At 32.0% G+C, this 18101-nt stretch overlaps 1 protein-coding gene across 1 annotated transcript in view; it reads right to left on the reverse strand.

Annotated features, from left to right (window-relative positions):
• Positions 1-3850: 3850 nt before the first annotated feature.
• Positions 3851-18101, reverse strand: part of LOC133568012 (protein APCDD1-like) — a 37008-nt gene continuing 22757 nt past the window's right edge. The window contains exons 4-5 of the mRNA XM_061919688.1: positions 5352-5673; positions 3851-4554 (exon numbers count right to left, since the gene is read on the reverse strand). Coding sequence (XP_061775672.1) covers positions 4109-4554; positions 5352-5673 — 768 coding nt within the window. The 3' untranslated portion in view covers positions 3851-4108. The remainder of the gene's footprint in view (positions 4555-5351; positions 5674-18101) is intronic.

Genomic DNA, 18101 nt, shown 5'->3' on the forward strand with positions numbered 1-18101 from the left:
CTAATTTAAAACCTCATCGCACTCCTGCGCTTACCAAAGAATGCGGTAAAAGTAAGCATGCGCTAATTAATTTAAAACCTCTTCTAACTCCGGCGCTTACCAAAGAATGCGGTAAAAGTAAGCATGCGCTAATTAATTTAAAACCTCATCGCACTCCTGCGCTTACCAAAGAATGCGGTAAAAGTAAGCATGTGCTAATTAATTTAAAACCTCTTCTCACTCCTGCGCTTACCAAAGAATGCAGTAAAAGTAAGCATGCGCTAATTAATTTAAAACCTCTTCTCACTCCTGCGCTTACATAAGAATGCGGTAAAAGTAAGCATGCGCTAATTAATTTAAAACCTCTTCTCACTCCTGCACTTACCAAAGAATGCGGTAAAAGTAAGCATGTGCTAATTAATTTAAAACCTCTTCTCACTCCTGCGCTTACCAAAGAATGCTGTAAAAGTAAGCATGCGCTAATTAATTTAAAACCTCTTCTCACTCCTGCGCTTACCAAAGAATGCGGTAAAAGTAAGCATGCCCTAATTAATTTAAAACCTCTTCTCACTCCTGCGCTTGCCAAAGAATGCGGTAAAAGTAAGCATGCGCTAATTAATTTAAAACCTCTTCTCACTCCTGCGCTTGCCAAAGAATGCGGTAAAAGTAAGCATGCGCTAATTAATTTAAAACCTCATCTCACTCCGGCGCTTACCAAAGAATGCGGTAAAAGTAAGCATGCGCTAATTAAAACCTCTTCTCACTCCTGCGCTTAACAAAGAATGCAGTAAAAGTAAGCATGCGCTAATTAATTTAAAACCTCTTCTCACTCCTGCGCTTAACAAAGAATGCAGTAAAAGTAAGCATGCGCAAATTAATTTAAAACCTCTTCTCACTCCTGCGCTTACCAAAGAATGCGGTAAAAGTAAGCATGCGCTAATTAATTTAAAACCTCTTGTAACTCCTGCGCTTACCAAAGAATGCGGTAAAAGTAAGCATGCGCTAATTAATTTAAAACCTCTTCTCACTCCAGCGCTTACCAAAGAATGCGGTAAAAGTAAGCATGTGCTAATTTAAAACCTCTTCTCACTCCGGCGCTTACAAAAGAATGCGGTAAAAGTAAGCATGCGCTAATTTAAAACCTCATTTTACTCCTGTGCTTACCAAAGAATGCGGTAAAAGTAAGCATGCGCTAATTAATTTAAAACCTCTTCTCACTCCGGCGCTTATCAAAGAGTGCAGTAAAAGTAATCATGCGCTAATTAATTTAAAACCTCTTCTCACTCCTGCGCTTACCAAAGGCATGCGGTAAAAATGTGAGTGTGATGTAAGCTTGGACCTTAAATCCTACTGAATAGCTCTTAATCTTCTTCCCTTTATGCGATTTCAAATTACCGGTATTGAAATCAGCCTCCTCCATTCTGAAAATGATGACAGGTGAAGTGTCAGTCGTGACGTCACAAGTTTGACCAGGCGGTAATACTAAGCATGCGCTAATTATTTTGCAAAGCGAGTTTGACCCGGCAGTAATTCAAAACAGGCGCATACTATATTCCTGGCGGCAATTCAAGGAAATACGGTATTTGAAATGTGAAAAATCACTAATCTCAGGGCGTTCCATACTTGCCAACCCTCCCGGATTTCCTGGGAGACTCCCAAAATTCAGCGCCTCTCCCAAAAACCTCCCGGGACAAATTTTCTCCCAAAAATCTCCTGAAATTCAGGGGGAGCTGGAGGCCACGGCCTCTCCAGCTCCATGCGGAACTGAGTGACGTGTCGATAGCCTGTTTTCACGTCTGCTTTTCCACAATATAAACAGAATGCCTGCCAAATGACGTTATAACTGTAGAATGATTGAGGGAACGTCCTCCCAGCGAGGTAACAACACACAACAACAGCAGTCACGTTTTCGTCTACCGTAAACAGCAATGTTGTGACACTCTTATAAACAGGACAATACTGCCATCTACTGTACTCCCAAAATTGGAGGTCTCAAGGTTGGCAAGTATGGGGCGTTCAATTCATCACAACTAGACTGGTTTGTCTTACAAAGCAACCTGAGGGTTCCTGGTTCAATCCCAACATTCTACCATCCTAGTCACGTCTGTTGTGCCCTTGCTCCTGATGGGTCCTGGTTAGCGCCTTGCATGGTAGCTCCCGCCATCAGTGTGTGAATGTGGAAATAGTGCCAAAGCGCTTTGGGTCCTTTTTAAAAAGGCAGAAAAGTGCTATACAAGTACAACCCATTTACAAGACGGTTCATGCTCATAGACTTTGATTGGTCAGATCAGTCTAACACAGGGGTAGGGAACCTATGGTTCTAGAGCCAGATGTGGCTCTTTTGATGACTGCATCTGGCTCTCGGATAAATGTTAGCTGACTTAAGTAATGAATAACTCTGCTGGTAATCAGTGTTAAAAATAACGTTCAAAATATAAAACATTCTCATGCATTTTAATCCATCCATCCTTTTCTACCGCACCCGTTCAAGGATTAGTTATTAAAAAGAATTAGACTTATTATACTCTAAAAATGTTGGTCTTAACTTAAAAAATGCATGCATTTATTTGTATTCAGTGTTAAAAAATATATGACTCTCACGGAAATACATTTTAAAATATTTAGATTTCGTGGCTCTCTCAGCCAAAAAGGTTCCTGACACCTGGTGTAGTGGCTGGTGACAATTCTATTTAGCTCGCTTAGGCTAGGATCTACAGTCAGCCAGCGATTGTGCAAGTTCTCCCACTTAAAATGATGACAGAGGTCTGTAATTTTCATCATAGGTACACTTCAACTGTGAGAGACAGAATGTGGAAAAAAATCCAGGAATTCACATTGTAGGAATTTTAAAGAATTTATTTGTAAATAATGGTGGAAAACAAGTATTTGGTCAACCATTCAAAGCTCTCACTTTGGCTCAAAATCTCACGATACATGGCCCCATTCATTCTTTCCTTAACACGGATCAATCGTCCTGTCCCCTTAGCAGAAAAACAGCCCCGAAGCATGATGTTTCCACCCCCATGCTTCACAGTAGGTGTGGTGTTCTTGGGATGCAACTCAGTATTCTTCTTCCTCCAAACACCACCAGTTGAGTTTATACCAAAAAGTTCTATTTTGGTTTCATCTGACCACATGACATTCTCCCAATCCTCTGCTGTATCATCCATGTATCCATTTTGGTGTAAACTCAACTGGTCGTGTTTGGAGGAAGAAGAATACTGAGTTGCATCCCAAGAACACCATACCTACTGTGAAGCATGGGGTAGGAAACATCATGCTTTGGGGCTGTTTTTCTGCTAAGGGGACAGGACCATTGATCCGTGTTAAGGAAAGAATGAATGGGGCCATGTATCGTGAGATTTGGAGCCAAAGTGAGAGCTTTGAATGGTTGACCAAATACTTATTTTCCACCGTAATTTACAAATAAATTCCTGGATTTTTTTGTCGCATTCTGTCTCTCACAGTTGAAGTGTACCTATGATGAAAATGACAGACCTCAGTCATCCTTTGAAGTGGGAGAACTTGCACAATCGCTGGCTGACTAAATACTTGTTTGCCCCACTGTAAGTAAGTCTATGAGCGAGAACTGTTGAAGTTTCTTAGGACTTGTAGGACAAAGCAAAGAGTGCAGTTGTGATGAATGAACAACATTCATTGACACTTGACCCTGCATCGTTCATGAAAGAGCAACTTTCTTTTAAATCTAATTCACCCGCAGTTCTAAAAATTGCTAATGTTGATGAAAGTGAAAATTACTTTATGGGATGCCAAACTAAATTAAATGATTAATTTACATGAATATTTTTAAGCCTATTTTACTTTGTCTATTCACCAATTTATTTATCTGAATAACTGACAGGTTATGTTGGTGCCTGAATATAAATCCCATTTAATACTTCAATTTCCATAACAGTTTTTTTTTTCAGAGTTGAGCTTCTTTGTTCACTCTAAAGTGCAGTTTTTTCCCCCCAAGAAGTCTTTGGCTCCTGGAGTTTGGAGTTGAAAAATCCTCCTCTTAAGAAAAGAGTAGATTTCTGCATCATGTTCTCCACTCCAAAGGTTCTGGTGTGTTCCCAAGTAGAACCAGTGCAGGTAGCACATCAGTGTCAGGACTTTTATTCAACTTTTAGTTCTGCCAGTTCCAGCTTAAAGCAAGAAGAGCGGCCATGACGCAGGCCCCGCCTCCTCCGTGACGTCCGTCACCGCCGTTACCGAGACGCAGAGACGTGTCTCCGTCGTCGGCGCGTCCCGGCGACTGACTGCTGGCGGAGCACCGCACCAGCGGCAGCTGGTAGGACGTGGCCCGCTTCTCCGGGCGGTCCGGGCTGGAGCCGTCGCTGGGCCGCTGGCCGTTGAAGAGCAGGTAGCGTCCGTGGGCGTCCTGTTCCATGCGGAAGAGCTCGTACTCGGTGTGAGGCAGGCGGATGCCCAGCGCCACGCAGCCGTTGGTCACCGTCACGTCCTGCTCCACGCCCACCTGCCAGGAGCGCTCCACGCCGCACTCGTTGCCGTTGAACACGTTGAGGAGCGAGGTGGTCGCCGAGTCCATGGGCGTGACCCGCATGTGGTTGACTGCGAGACACAAGCAAGTATTTGACTTCATTGCTGCTACTAGACATGTACGATGTTATCGGACGATAAATGCTTTAAAATGGAATATCGGAAGTTATCGGTATCTGTTTAAAAAAAAAAAACAGAAGCTAAAATGAAGAATTAAATTCAAATGTATTATTTTTTTACAATAAAAGAAAAAAATACTTGAACATTGATTTAAATTGTCAGGAAAGAAGAGGAAGGAATTTAATAGGTAAAAATGTATGTTTAAAAATCCTAAAATCATTTTTAAGGTTGTATTTTTCCTCAAAAATTGTCTTTCTGAAAGTTATAAGAAGCAAAGTAAAAAAAATAAATTAATTTATTTAAACAAGTGAAGACCAAGTCTTTAAAATATTTTCTTGGATTTTCAAATTCTATTTGAGTTTTGTCTCTCTTAGAATTAAAAATGTCGAGCAAAGCGAGACCAGCTTGCTAGTAAATAAATACAATTTGAAAAATAGAGGCAGCTCACTGGTAAGTGCTGCTATTTGAGCTATTTTTAGAACAGGCCAGCGGGCGACTCATCTGGTCCTTACGGGCGACTTGGTGCCCCCTGCTTTACAGTTTATAAACCGTTTGCTTGCCTCACAGAATTGCTATTGTGACATCCGGTGGACACAGAACAGCAGTTTTTTTACAAAAAAAAAAAAAAAAAAAGCAGCTAATTTTAATACCCTGCTAACTCCTCACGTGGGCCGGACAAAACCAGTTCCCGGGCTAGATCTTGTGACAAAACGCTGCCTGCACAATGACGTAATTTTTTCTGTACTGACCTTTAAAGACGAAGTCTGTGCCTCCCATGACGCGGGTGGAGTGGAGCCCCCTGCTGTAGCGTCCGCGGGCGTAGATGGTGAAGGTGGGGTGCTTGCACACCGGGTCGGAGAAGTGGTAGTAGTGGCCCTCCCAGGTGTGGTTGTTGTCGTGGAACACAAAGTGGCGCGTGAGGAACAGGACTTCCGGGCGCACCTCGCAGCGCTGGCTGACCCACTGGCCGTACAGACCCACGGCCGGGTCGGCCCGCGGCGGGAGGATGGGCGGGTGCAGCTCGTCGGAGCGGGAGATGATGCGGCAGGCGATGCAGCCGTGGAAGTGGTTCTGGGAGGAGGAGATGGAGCAGAAACCAGGACATGAGTAAGACTTCAATCACGACAGGTTTATAGTAGACATTTTATGCAAAACCCAGCTTTTCTGGTACCTGCTGGTGTGTACTTAGGATCTGTTCTGCTGCTCACTGCTCCCCTCACCTCCCAGGGGGTGATGAAGGGTGATGGGTCAAATGCAGAGAATACATGTGTTGTTGAGTGTCAGTGCTGTCGAGAGCGCGTAATACTCTTTCATATCAGTAGGTGGCAGCAGCCGGTAGCTAATTGCTTTGTAGATGTCGGGAACAGAGGGAGGCAGTGTGCAGGTAAAACGGTAACTAATGCTTAAAACAAAAATAAACAAAAAGGTGAATCCTTCAAAGAAAACATTGAAGCTACAAAGTAAACAAAAACTTAATGCTGGACGACAGCAAAGACTTACTGTGGAGCAAAGACGGCGTCATCAAGGTACATCCGAGACATGACATGACAATCAACAATGTCACCACAGAGAAGGATAAAACCAACTGAAATATTCTTGATTGCTAAAACAAAGTAGATGCGGGAAATACATATATGTACATATGTATGTATGTACATATATGTATGTATATATATACATACATATATGTATGTATATATATACATACATATATGTATATATATATATATATACATATATGTATGTATATATATACATATATGTATGTATATATATACATACATATATGTATGTATATATATACATACATATATGTATGTATATATATACATACATATATGTATGTATATACATATGTATATACATACATGTATGTATATACATACATATATGTATGTATATACATATGTATGCACATATGTATGTATGTATATACATATGTATGCACATATGTATGTATGTATATACATATGCATGTATATATGTATGTATATACGTATGCATGTATATATGTATGTATGTATATACATATGTATGTATATATGCATGTATATACATATGTATGTATATATGCATGTATATACATATGTATGTATATATGCATGTATATACATATGCATGTATATACATATGTATGTATATACATATGTATGTATATACATATGTATGTATATATGCATGTATATACATATGTATGTATGTATGTATATATGCATGGAGATACATATGTATATATGCATGGAGATACATATGTATGTATATATGCATGGAGATACATATGTATGTATATATGCATGGAGATACATATGTATGTATATATGCATGTATATACATATGTATGTATGTACATACATATGTATGCATGTACGTATATACATATGTATGTACATATGTATGTATATAGACATGTATGTATATACATATGTATGTATGTATATACATATGTATGTATGTATATACATATGTATGTATGTATATACATATGTATGTATGTATATACATATGTATGTATGTATATACATATGTATGTATGTATATACATAATGTATGTATGTATGTATATATGTATGTATGTATATATATATGCATATATGTATGTATGTATATATATATATGCATATACGTATGTATGTATATACATATGTATGCATATACATATGTATATATGTATGTATGCATATACATATGTATATATGTATGTATGCATATACATATGTATATATGTATGTATGCATATACATATGTATATATGTATATACATAAGTATATATGTATGTATGTATATACATATGTATATATGTATTATGTATATACATATGTATATATGTATGTATGTATATACATATGTATATATGTATGTATGTATATACATATGTATATATGTATGTATGTATATACATATGTATATATGTATGTATGTATATACATATGTATATATGTATGTATGTATGTATGTGTATACATATGTATGTGTGTATACATATGTATGTGTGTATACATATACATATGTATGTATATACGTATGTATGTATGTATATACGTATGTATGTATGTATATACGTATGTATGTATGTATATACGTATGTATGTATGTATATACGTATGTATGTATGTATATACGTATGTATGTATGTATATACGTATGTATGTATGTATATACATATGTATGTATGTATATACATATGTATGTATGTATATACATATGTATGTATGTATATACATATGTATGTATGTATATACATATGTATGTATGTATATACATATGTATGTATGTATATACATATGTATGTATGTATATACATATGTATGTATGTATATACATATGTATGTATGTATATACATATGTATGTATGTATATACATATGTATGTATGTATATACATATGTATGTATGTATGTATATACATATGTATGTATGTATGTATATACATATGTATGTATGTATGTATATACATATGTATGTATGTATGTATATACATATGTATGTATGTATGTATATACATATGTATGTATGTATGTATATACATATGTATGTATGTATGTATGTATATACATATGTATGTATGTACGTATGTATGTACGTACGTACGTACGTGTGTATGTATGTATGTATGTCTGTATATACATATGTATGTATGTGTATACATTATGTATGTATGTGTATACATATGTATGTATGTGTATACATATGTATGTGTGTATACATATGTATGTGTGTATACATATGTATGTGTGTATACATATACATATGTATGTATATACATATGTATGTATGTATATACATATGTATGTATGTGTGTATACATATGTATGTATGTATATACATATGTATGTATGTATATACATATGTATGTATGTATATACATATGTATGTATGTATATACATATGTATGTATGTATATACATATGTATGTATGTATATACATATGTATGTATGTATATACATATGTATGTATGTATATACATATGTATGTATGTATATACATATGTATGTATGTATATACATATGTATGTACGTACGTATGTATGTACGTACGTATGTACGTACGTACGTGTGTATATATGCATGTATATGCATGTATATACATATGTATGTATGTATATATGCATGTATATACATACATATACAACACATACATACATATGTATAACCATGCATACACCTGTATATACATACATGCATATGTATATGCATATACATACATACATGTGTATATACATACACACGTGTATATGCATACATACATATATACATACATACATATGTATATACATACATATATACTGTACATATGTGTATATACATGCATATATATCTATATACATACATACATATGTATATACATACATATGTATATACATACATACATACATATGTATATGCATACATACATATGTATATACATACATACATACGTATATTCATACATACATATGTATATACATACATATATACATACATATGTATATACATGCATACATCTGTATAAACATGCATACATCTGTATATACATACATGCATACATATGTATATACGTATGTATATACATACATGCATATGTATAAACATACATGCATATGTATACACATACATACATATGTATATACATACATATGTATATACATACACACCAATGTTCATACGTACATACATACATACGTATATACATACATATATACATACATACATACATATGTATATGAATGCATACATACGTACATACGTATATACACACATATATATGTACATACATACATAATGTATATAAATGCATACATGCGTACATACATACATATGTATACACATACATACATATGTATATACATATATACATACATATGTATGTATATACACACATACATATGTATACACACACATGCGTATGTATACACACACATGCGTATGTATACACACACATGCGTATGTATACACACACATGCGTATGTATACACACACATGCGTATGTATACACACACATGCGTATGTATACACACACATGCGTATGTATACACACACATGCGTATGTATACACACACATGCGTATGTATACACACACATGCGTATGTATACACACACATGCGTATGTATATACACACATGCATATGTATACATACATATGTATATGCATACATACATATGTATATACATGCATACATATATATATACATACATTCATAAATACATGTATATACATACATATGTATATACATACATACATATGTATATACATACATATGTATATACATACGTATATACATACATATGTATATACATGCATACATACATATGTATATACATACACACATGTATATACATACACACATGTATATACATACATACACACCAATGTTCATACGTACATACATACATAAGTATATACATAAATACATACATATGTATATACATAAATTTATACATATGTATATACATAAATATGTAAATACATACATACATACTTATATACATACATACGTATATACACACATATATATGTACATACATACATAATGTATATAAATGCATACATACGTACATACATACATATGTATATACAAACATATGTATATATACATACGTATATATACATACATACTGTATATATATACATAAATACTGTATATACATACATATATACACATACAAATATACACATACATACATATATATATCCATACATATACTTACATATATATACATATATACATACGTACATATATATATATATACATACACATATATATATATATATACACACATATATACATATATATACATACACATATATATATATATATACACACATATATACATATATATATATATATATATATATACACACATATATATATATATATATATATGGATACACACATACATACTGTAGGAGCCAAAAGAGGGCCATACTTGAATGTATGTTTATTTTATATTTTTTGAGTGATTCATGCGTGTATGTCAGTGTGCACCCTTTGCAGGTGGTGAAAAGTTCCCACGCAGGCCTATAAGGGGCAGGAGCGTGCTGGGCGCAATTGGCAGTCGGGCACCAGCATACCGTCTTTGACCTCACCTGTCTGTAGACCTCACCTGTCTGTAGACTTCATCTGTCTGTAGACCTCGGCTTTATAAAGCTACCATTTATTTTGTTTCCCGAGTATTCTGTTCCTTGATTATTGTAAATAAAATAATCTTCAATATCGCTGCTGGATCAGTTTGAATTAGTGGAGGGAAAGCGTACATACATATGTATGTACATACATATGTATGTACATACATACATACGTACATATGTATGTACATACATACATACGTACATATGTATGTACATACATACGTACATATTTACATACATACATATGTATATACATACATACATATGTACATACATACATACGTACATATTTACACACATACATATGTATATACACACATACATATGCATATGCATACATATGCATATGCATACATACGCATATGCATACATACGCATATGCATACATACGCATATACACACGTATGTATATACATACATACATACGTATGTATATACATACATACGTATGTATATACATACATACGTATGTATATACATACATACGTATATACATACATACGTATATACATACATACGTATGTATATACATACATACGTATATACATACATACGTATGTATATACATACATACGTATGTATATACATACATACGTATATACATACATACATATGTATATACATACATACATACGTATATACATACATACATACATACGTATATACATACATACATACATACGTATATACATACATACATACGTATATACATACATACATACGTATATACATACATACATATGTATATACATACATACATATGTATATACATACATACATATGTATATACATACATACATACATACATATGTATATACATACATACATACATATGTATATACATACATACATACATACATATGTATATACATACATACATACATATGTATATACATACATACATACATATGTATATACATACATACATACATATGTATATACATACACACATACATACGTATATACATACACACATACATACATATGTATATACATACATACATACATATGTACATGCATACATACATATGTATATACATACATACATACGTATATACATACATATGTATATACATACATATGTATATACATACATGCATACATACATACATATGTATATACATACATACATACATACATATGTATATACATACATACATACATATGTATATACATACATATGTATATACATACATACATACATATGTATATACATACATATGTATATACATACATACATACATATGTATATACATACATACATACATATGTATATACATACATACATATGTATATACATACATACATACATACATATGTATATACATACATACATACATACATATGTATATACATACATACATACATACATATGTATATACATACATACATACATACATATGTATATACATACATACATACATATGTATATACACACATATATACATACATACATATGTATATACACACATACATACATACATATGTATATACACACATACATACATACATATGTATATACACACATACATACACACATAGATATGTATATACATACATACACACATACATACATATGTATATACATACACACATACATACATATGTATATACATACATACACACATGTATATACATACATACACACATACACACATGTGTATATACATACATACATACATACACATGTATGTACATACATACATACATATGTACATACATACATACATATGTATATACATACATACCTATGTATATACATACATAAATACATACATACCTATGTATGTACATACATACATACATATACATACGTACATACCTATGTATATACATACATACATATATACATATATACATACATACATATATACATACATACATAAATATATACATACATATATATACATACATATACATATATACACACATATATATATATACATATATATATATATACATATATATATATATATATACATATATATACATATATATATATACATATATATATATATATACATATATATATATATACATATATATATATATATATACACATACATATATACATACATACATACACACATATATATATATACACATACATATATATACATACAAATATAAACGTATATATATACATACATATATGCATATATATATTTACATACATATATGCATACATATATTCACATACATATATGCATGCATATATATACATACATACATACATGTATACACATACATACATGTATACATACATGCATACACACATATACACATATATATACATATATATACACATATATGTACATATACATATATATATACACAAACATATATATATATACATATACACATATATACACACACATATATATACATATACACACATATATATATACATATATATCCATACATACATACATATATATATATCCATATCTACATACATATATATATATATACATACATATATCCATATATACATACATATATATATATATATCCATATATATATCCATATATATACATACATATATACATCCATATATATACATACATATATATATCCATATATATACATACATATACATACACATATATATACATACATATATATATCCATATATATACATACACATATATATACATACATATATATATCCATATATATACATACATATATATATCCATATATATACATACATATATATCCATATATCCATATATACACATACATATATATATCCATATATACACATACATATATATATATCCATATATACATACATATATATCCATATATACATACATATATATCCATATATACATACATATATATCCATATATACATACATATATATACATGCATACATATATATATCCATATATATACATACATATATATATCCATATATACATACATATATATATCCATATATACATACATATATATATCCATATAGATACATACATATATATATCCATATATATATACATACATATATATATCCATATATATACATACATATATATATCCATATATATACATACATATATATATCCACATATATATACATATATATATCCATATATATACATACATATATCCATACATATACATACATATATCCATATATACATACATATATCCATATATATACATACATATATCCATATATATACATACATATATCCATATATATACATACATATATATATCCATATATATACATACATATACATATCCATATATATACATACATATACATATCCATATATATACATACATATACATATCCATATATATACATACATATACATATCCATATATATACATACATATACATATCCATATATATACATACATATACATATCCATATATATACATACATATACATATCCATATATATACATACATATACATATCCATATATATATATATATATATATATATATATATATATATACATATCCATATATATATATATAGAGAGAGAGATATATATATAAATATATATATACATGTGTATATATACATATATATGTATATATAGAAATACATACACATATATATACATACATATATACACACACATATTTGTATGTGTGTATATATATGTGTATATATGTATGTATGTATATATATACATATACACGTATTTATATGTATATACACATTTATATTTGTATATATGTACATGAGCAGCCTAGTTAGAGTATGCATTTTTATGAATGAATTATTCATCTCTGTTACTTAAAACATGTCAAACATATTTTAAGATTGATTTAAAAGCAGATGGCTAAATTAAGCCACTGAATGTGCTTCAAAATCAGATTTGTTGAAAAAATCGTTGATAATCTCTGACTAGTCGACTTATCCAAATAGTCCAAAGTGGTCGGGGCCACAAGGGATCACAGAAAGCATGTTGGCAGGCCTTCCTTTTGAGGGATTCCTGCCACAATTGAGGGGGAGACCATGTTGTGTGTGGTGAACTCAGTCAGCACCTTTACATGCACTAAATGATAACCCTCAATCTTGTATGAAGTGGCTTGAAAGTCTTCTCTCCAACACATGTGAAGGCCTTCATTTGAGAGCAGTTTCAAGCAACAACAAACAACAAAAGTACAACTTTGTTTAAACCAAATCAAATCTACAGAAAAATAAAGGAAAAACCCCAGCATCAGAGATGAAGTCTGGCACTTTTTTATCCCGAGGATCAACTGCTCACATTAAGTTACTGTGTGTCACCATGGCAACAAACTCAACCTCAAGAACCACAGTGGAATTTCTAAAGTTAAACACTACGATATCAATGTATTTTAGGGAAGTCCTAATTTCAAGCAGCGTTAAGCTTGTAAGTGGCTAACTTCTTATTACGCTTGTGTGTGACATGAAATCAACTTTACATGAAGATTAAAAAAAACATGAATTGATTAACGTGGACCCCAACTTAAACAAGTTGAAAAACTTATTGGGGTGTTACCATTTAGTGGTCAATTGTACGGAATATGTACTGTACTGTGCAATCTACTAATAAAAGTGTCTATCAATCAATCAATATACACACATATATATACATACATATGTATATATACACATGTATATATACATTCATATATACACTTATCTATACATACATACATACACAAATATATACATACATTTATACACGTATATATACATACATAGACGTATATATACATTCATATATACACTTATACATACATACACGTATATATATACATACATTCATACACGTATATATACATACTTACACGTATATATACACACACATATATACATGTATGTATACATACATACATACAAACATATAGGTGTATATGCATACATACACATATATATACATACTTACACGTATATATACACACACATATATACATGTATGTATACATACATACATACATACATACATACATACAAACATAGGTGTATATGCATACATACATACTTATATACTCGTACATATACATAGGCACCACAGCACCGATATCCATCCATTTTTTACCACTTATTCCCTTCAGGGTTGCGGGGTGCGCTGGAGCCTATCTCAGCTACAATCGGGCGGAAGGCGGGGTGCACCCTGGACAAGTCGCCACCTCATCACAGGGCCAACACAGATAGACGGACAACATTCACACTCACATTCACACACTCGGGACCACATACATACATATATACACACATATATATATACACGTATATATACATACATACATACATATATACACTTATATACAAACATACATACATATATACATGTATATACATATATACACGTATATATACACATACATGTATACACGTATATATACACATACATACATACACGTATATATACACATACATACATACACGTGTATATACACATACATACATATATACGCGTATATATACACATACATACATACATACACGTATATATACACATACATACATATATACATACACATATATATACACATACATACATATATACACATATATAAACACATACATACATACATATATACACGTATATATACACATACATACATATATACACATACATGTATATATACACGTATATATACACATACATACATATACACGTATATATACACATACATACATATACACGTATGTATACACATACATGTATATATACACATACATACACATACACGTATACATACACATACATACATATATACACGTATATATACACATACATACATATATACACGTATATATATACATATATACACGTATATATATACACGTATATATACACATATATACACGTATATATACACATACATACATATATACACGTATATATACACATACATACATATATACACGTACATAAATGATAAATGGGTTGTACTTGTATAGCGCTTTTCTACCTTCACGGTACTCAAAGCGCTTTGACACTACTTCCGCATTTACCCATTCACACACAGTATGTATATATACACATACATACATATATACATGTATATATACACATACATGTATATATACACATATATATACACATACACGTATATATACACATACATGTATATATACACATATATATACACATACATACATATATACACGTATATATACACACATACATACATATATACACGTATATATACACATACATACATATATACACACATATACACGCATATATACACATACATACATATATACACGTATATATACTAGGGCTAGGCAACGATTAAACATTTTAATCGAAGTTAATCACACTATTTCTCAGATTAATCGCGATTAACTGCATTGTATACGCAAAGCCCAATAATGAATTCAAAAGTAGTGTGTAGTGCACCTTTATTGGAATATTCTCCCACATGAACAAAAGCGCCAAAACATTTGTTGTGCAAACACAATTTAAATCAGTCCTTGTTAAACAGTAGCAGTTAAATAGCATATTTGATGAAAATCAACTAAAAAAATGTAAATACAAACATTTAAGCTTATTGCCACTGCCAGGGTATTTAAGTTATCCTGTTTGTTATGGAAAATAAATATAATCTACATACAAATCTCTGAGCCACAATCATAATATCTGAACAGGCAATTTCTGAGGTAACAGCAGAAACATTTTTTTTATTTGTTTGAAAAACCTATATTATAGGTAGTGGGCTGTTTTACGGAATTTTGGATCAAATGATCCGTAGTAGCAATATTAATAATGTTGTGTTTATTCTGCGTAGTGCACTTAAAATAATTATGACCATATCTAGGAATTGATATGATGGGAATTTTCCGATTGTTTGCTTGGTGCTTTGATAAACTGAAGGCATCATATACATGGTACTATATTGTGATGTTATGTGCCAGGGAAAAAAATAACTACCCTACCCAGCATGCAACCGGAGTGACGAGCATGCGCGGTAGCCCAGTATAGGTTGTGTCGCCATGATGGCATCTTGTATGTTGTGATATGCACGCTCTGAAAGCAAACGTTAAGAACTCAGCCAACACTCCTGGTCTGCATTATTCATAAATAGACAGACAACACATATACTCCGCTGCTTCACAGGCCGCTGGATGTAGCCGGCAAAGTATTCCCATGCTAGCTAGCCGGTCTAGCAAGCACGCCTCATTCAGTCCAAAACGGCCCGATCTATCCACATCCAGAATTGTCTGGCGGTCGTAAGTGATCCCGGAGTGACCACGCTGTAAGCCAGCCATGAAATATGCAGAATTGTCTGGTATTTTTGCCAAATGTTCCTATCTTTACCAAGAGCCCCTGGACGCCGAAGCCCGTCCGGGCGTCGCCATCTTGCTAAGAAAAAGCGTTAACAAAATAAAAGCATGTAAACAACATACGCAAATGTGCGATAAAATAATTGTCGGCGTTAATA

This window comes from Nerophis ophidion, linkage group LG14, assembly GCF_033978795.1.
Source record: "Nerophis ophidion isolate RoL-2023_Sa linkage group LG14, RoL_Noph_v1.0, whole genome shotgun sequence".
Classification (NCBI taxonomy): domain Eukaryota; kingdom Metazoa; phylum Chordata; class Actinopteri; order Syngnathiformes; family Syngnathidae; genus Nerophis; species Nerophis ophidion.